Raw genomic sequence first — 5579 nt, forward strand, 5'->3', positions numbered from 1 at the left:
GTGAACGGAAGCAAGTAGACTCTCGAGAAAGGGAAGATTATTATGGAGAATTTTAATCGTGGAAATTTGGAAAAAAATTTACGAACGATTCATTTTAAATTCATTTTTAAAGGAAATAAAGGATATAGTTTATTAGTAAAAGGAAATTTTTCTCTCTTGGAAATGTTCGTGAAATATTTGTATTTAAAGATAAAGAAAAAAAAAAAAAAAAAGAAAGAAAGAAAGAAAGATTCGTGATATTCGTATATAAATATATATATAGTTAAGCAAGAGTAGTAAGCAATCTCGAGTACCTCGAAGTAACGAAGCATTTCTGTTAATTTCTGTCTTTGAGCATTGAAGTGATCTCCATGCTGGTTACAAGCTAGGTCCAAGTTTTGGCAAAGTTCGTTATAAAGTTTGGCGAGTTCGTGAGTTTGATAAGTTGAGTATTCAGAAGTTCAGAAAAGTTTGAGTGCGGTATATAATATATATTCGGTATCAATAGTTCGGTAAGTTCAATTACTCGAGGCTCAAAATAAATTCTGATTTCTTCAAACCGGAGATAACTCCTCGTTTGAAGCGGTGCTAATTGGTGAATAGTAACGATTTCGGATATTTAGAATACAAAGAAGAATTTTCGAAATTTTTCTTGAATTTTTTAATACGGAAAATTTTAAATTGCATTGTAAAAAGAACAAAAAGTTTCGTTTAAATTATTTTAATTTTTGTCGCACATTTTTTTGCTTCATTTTAATAAAGAAAAAAATGAAGATTTTACAAGATGTACAAGTAATTTATTCTAACATTAAAGGACGAATGAAATTTTCATTTGAATTTATATTCTCTTTAGAAGAAAGAATTCATCTTTTCAAATTTTACATTTAGAGATCGATCGATGTATTAATTATACATTACATTACAGATTCTCAATGGCTCATTAAAAAAATTGGGAAAAATTGTTTTAACCGGAAATAGATGAAAGTAATGCATCTTCATTGAATTAACGATGCGTGGAAAAATTAATTTAAACGGATATATTATTATTCTGTAGTTGAATGATCTGTCACGCGTTGAACATTCGAAATATTCGGTGTTAATAAAATAACAAATGTTTTACAATAACAAATATCGAACAAATTGAATTTCATTTTAATAAATATGTGTAATTCACTTTAAATTCACGCATAGAATTATTTAATTCTCCTTCCATTCTATTTAATAATTAATAATAATACAATTAAAGCATCATCCACGTGTCTGAAGAAGCCAATTAACCTTGATCCAAGTTAATATCATCTCACTTTTCTTTAATTAACTAGAACTTTTTATCCCGTCAATTTACTCTTATCAATTTACTGCAATGCAAAAAAAAAAAAAAAAAAGAAAAAAAAGAAGGACGTTGAATGTACAATTAAAATTAATACGATTATCAATAAAATGGCCTATTATTAACATTAAGGTTTAAGGTTTATTTATTTCTTTCACCTTCATATACCCTCCATAACGAAAGGGTTAAATTAAAATACAATGCGTTATTTATAGATACGCGTGAGAGGGGGGAGGGGAGGGAGAAAATGATCGCGCGATATATTAAAGCGAACAAGTCACGTTGAAGAATTGATTTCTCGTTTCATTTGCAAGTATTTATATTCCGGAAAAAAAATTAAATATCAACCATTCTTAATCTATTCGTATCTAGATACGTCTCTTTTTCAAATTTTTCAAGATATATAATAATACGTCCTTTCATAAAAATTCTCACGTAGTTACTCCCGTATATAGATATCGTTGCGCGTTCGTGCCGCGTTGTGGCGTTGCTGTACGCGCAACGCGAATAAAACTGTCTCGCTCTATCTCCCATCATCTAAAGCAAACTTCAATTACTTATACAAACTTGATAAACAAGCGGCTCAACTTAATTCTCGCAATACGCCAACTTTTACGTTTATTTCAGCCTCCGTTCCTCAAACTCTGCCCCATTTCGCTATTAATCTCCACTGTATTTATTATCCTAATCCCACGTATCGATGTTAACTTAATTTCTCAAACTTCGGGCAAAGCTTCGACCACCTCGTGAATATTTCATCGGATCCCTTCGAAAGAAGAAGAAGAAGAAAAAAAAAAAAGGAAAAACCTCTCAATTATCCATCGAACAACTCTTCACAACTCAACCTAACCTTACTTTTTTTCAACGATCATCTCAATCGAAGAAGAAACACGCAGATCGTGGGCAGGGAAGATCGACGATTAGATATAAAAGGAGCGTATCGATGCGTAACTGTTCGACAGTGCGTCGAGTGCGTGTCTTGCGAGGAGTCGATCTCCCGTAACGAGTTGCCTTCGATCTTGAAACCTATCCCACCTATCGCGTTTACTATAAAAGATGTCACAGAGGGGTCAGGATGCCAGTGCCACGTGCGAAAACGACATGTCCACGTCGAAAAGTAGCTCGTTGCTACGATTGAATCAGGAGAGTCGGCGTGCATCCGCCGATTGGCAGGATCAGGACACGGATTCCGAGATCAGCGAGACCGATTTCCTCACGAAGGGCGCCTTCCTGTTGACGCCCAGCCACGAGCTCAGCATCGAAAAAGCTGCCACCATTTGCGAGAAGATGAATTTTCGGTAAGATGAAGGAGGAAGATTTTCTTTTTTTTTTTTTTTCTTCAGAATTCTTCAACATATTCTAGACAACAATAAGGATGTTTGTTTAAACTTTTCGTTGGATTTTTTTTCGTTTTATTAAAACGCAAAATTATACTTGGCTTATTTTTTCAAAAGTTTTCAAATCAAGGATTTTTTGAGTTTAAGTAACTTTTTAAAGTAAACTCTTCTTGCGATAGAAATTTTTTGGGGCAAAGTTTTTCAGAAATTTTTTAAGTCGAAGATTTTCGAGGTACATTTTTTTTAAACCTCACTGTCTTTTAATTTATTAAATTTTTAAATTATTCGTATTTTAAAGTTTTCCTAGTTTAATAATCTTACGGAATTTTTAATAAGAATTGCATCCATTGAGAAAGGATTTAATTTCATCGTATTAATTTAAATTATTTATTTTTAATATTTAATTTTGTACGTATAATTTTGCAGTATAAAAATTATTACAATTTTTAACAAATTAATTGAACTACGTTTCCAATAAAATTTCGATTAATCTATCGGATAATATTGATGAACAACTAAATCACAATCGCAATGAATTTTCGTTTCTTTTTTTTTTTTCGAACTCAAAATGACGCATTGTTCCCCTGAATCTGTCTCTAATAATTCAGTATACACAAATCACAACAGATACAAAGCAGAAGAGAGGCCTCTCATTAATTCTAAACACGAGACAAGCAAGTGTGACGACGATTTAATTGAAATTCTCGTTCTCCCTTCAACGTTCCCGATTTTAATGGATGACCATGAACTAGCTAACTTATTAAATTTAACCGATCCATTAAATTGTGTTTTGAAATACAATTTGCTCATGAAAATCAAGCACGATCGCTCGAACGTTAAATGAACATATCACACATCACATCGATACATCGTACAAATATTCTGACTTAAGCAAAAAGCACTTAAACTTAAAGTTAAAACTTAACTCAAAAAAAAAAAAAAAAAAAAAAAAAAAGAAAAAAAAGATAAAGAGTTGGAAACAAAATATAAAAATTGTGATTTCCTCAGTGGAATGTTCTCCCTGACGAAGACGGCTACCGGTATACTCTTCAAGTTCAGCAACATCGACGATTTTCAGGCGGTCTATAAAAAGGGATTTCACAAAGTCACGGGGGCACGGTTCTACAAGAAGGTACTTATCTTTCGGTATACAAAGCGAACCCACTCTCTTCAGAATATTCCCCCCCTCCTCTAAATACGACGTTTCGTATTCATGAACGCCAGGTCGCCATACCTTGCAGACCGGCTAAGACATTCACCGTCTACGTTCTGGACGTACCCGAAGAATTACCCGAAGAGGATATTAGGCACGCTCTCTACAAGTACCGGTCCATAGTCGAAGTGACGCGGCTACCTCTCAACACGGCCACCGTCCGTAAGTATTTATTTCTCGATATAGCGCGATGTTGACGTTGGCCGAGATGATGTTTTAAAGATTGATCAAATTGGCCGCGTCTCGTGCATTTATACGTAACATAAACATCGGTGAGTTTCATAATAAATTGCAATACCATCGTTCGATCATATTTATCCATTTTCGTGTTAACGATTATTATTATTATTATTATTATTATTATTATTATTATTATTATTATTATTATTATTATTACCGTTTTATTGATTTATCATCGAAACAATACTATTTTGTTTGTATATGTTGATGTTTATGATATATATATATATATCGAATGTAGCTACATTTATAGTATATATAGTTATGCGGAAATGCAATAATAACAATTAATCGAAAAATTATCATTTTCGTAAGTTTCGTTGGAAAAATTAGTAGTAGAGGATACATTTATAAAAATACGCAAATTAAAAATTTTCGATTCAAGTAAGATGTTGTTCCTCGATCTGGTAAAAAATTTTTTTTCAATAAATCTTTTTTAGCGAGAGCGTCGTACATAAATACTTACGATATTCGAGTCGATAAAAAAAAAAAAAAGAAGAAAAATAATCAGAAAAGAATCGAAGAATCATCTCTCCATTCAACGGGACAAAAGTCGTGAGCTTAAATGCAATTCTTCGTAACAACAATTAATAAACAAATTATCATTTTCGCAACTACTTTAGTAGAGAGAATACATTTATAAAAAATGCAAATTAAAAATTTTCGATTCAAGTATAACGAGTAAGTATTATTCATTCTTCGATCTGGTAAAAAAATTTTTTCCAATAAATCTTTTTTAGCGAGAGCGTCGTGCATAAATACTTACGATATTCGACTCGATGAAAAAAAAAAAAAAAAAAAAAAAAAAAGAAAAAAAGAAAAATACGAGAAAAGAATCATCTCTCCATTCAACGGGACGAAAATCGCGAGCTTAAACGCAATTAGTTCCATTAATTCCACCCGTTAGCCACGATCGCGTCCCCGAATCGAATTAATTTCCCCCTCTCCCTCCCCCCCCCTCTCTCATCTCCCTAACCGCTCGCCCGGTGACCCGGTGTCTGCTTTGTGAATTAGTGAAAGCGATCAACGACAAGTTGAAAAGCGAGGCCCACAACCAGAACGAGCCAGCGACGATTTATACGGGGCCACCCGTTATAAGGGTGACCCTGGCCAGCGTGGAGGAGACCTCGACGTTGCTCAGCCGTGGTCTGGATTTTTATGGGGCCACATATTTCCCCACCGAAACGCCCCATCCGGCTGCTCAACCCCTGGCCAAATACAAAAACAACAGGTGGGAAACGAATGTGCGCGCTTGCATATGCCCCCGATACCGCTCATCCCCTCCCTCCCTCCCCTATTGAAATCAATTTCAATTTATCGGCTTCGCCGATTTACATCCCCTATTCCCGCTCCTCCTCCTCCTCCCCCTCCTTTTCCCCGATCAACTTTTATTTTTGCGTCGGTGCTTTTAATTGGCTATTTGACCCGTTGCGTGTTAACCCCCCCCCCCTGCGAATGATATCTACGTCTCTTTCTTTCT

At 34.4% G+C, this 5579-nt stretch overlaps 1 protein-coding gene across 1 annotated transcript in view; it reads left to right on the top strand.

The window, feature by feature from the left end:
- Positions 1–2303: 2303 nt before the first annotated feature.
- LOC122712137 overlaps positions 2304–5579 on the top strand; it is a 5943-nt gene continuing 2667 nt past the window's right edge. The window contains exons 1-4 of the mRNA XM_043931538.1: positions 2304–2607; positions 3655–3778; positions 3871–4021; positions 5114–5330. Of these exons, the coding sequence (XP_043787473.1) occupies positions 2366–2607; positions 3655–3778; positions 3871–4021; positions 5114–5330 (734 nt within the window). The 5' untranslated portion in view covers positions 2304–2365. The remainder of the gene's footprint in view (positions 2608–3654; positions 3779–3870; positions 4022–5113; positions 5331–5579) is intronic.

Source organism: Apis laboriosa, unplaced genomic scaffold (genome assembly GCF_014066325.1).
Source record: "Apis laboriosa isolate Shangri-la unplaced genomic scaffold, ASM1406632v1 scaffold19_cov150, whole genome shotgun sequence".
In the NCBI taxonomy this organism is placed as follows: domain Eukaryota; kingdom Metazoa; phylum Arthropoda; class Insecta; order Hymenoptera; family Apidae; genus Apis; species Apis laboriosa.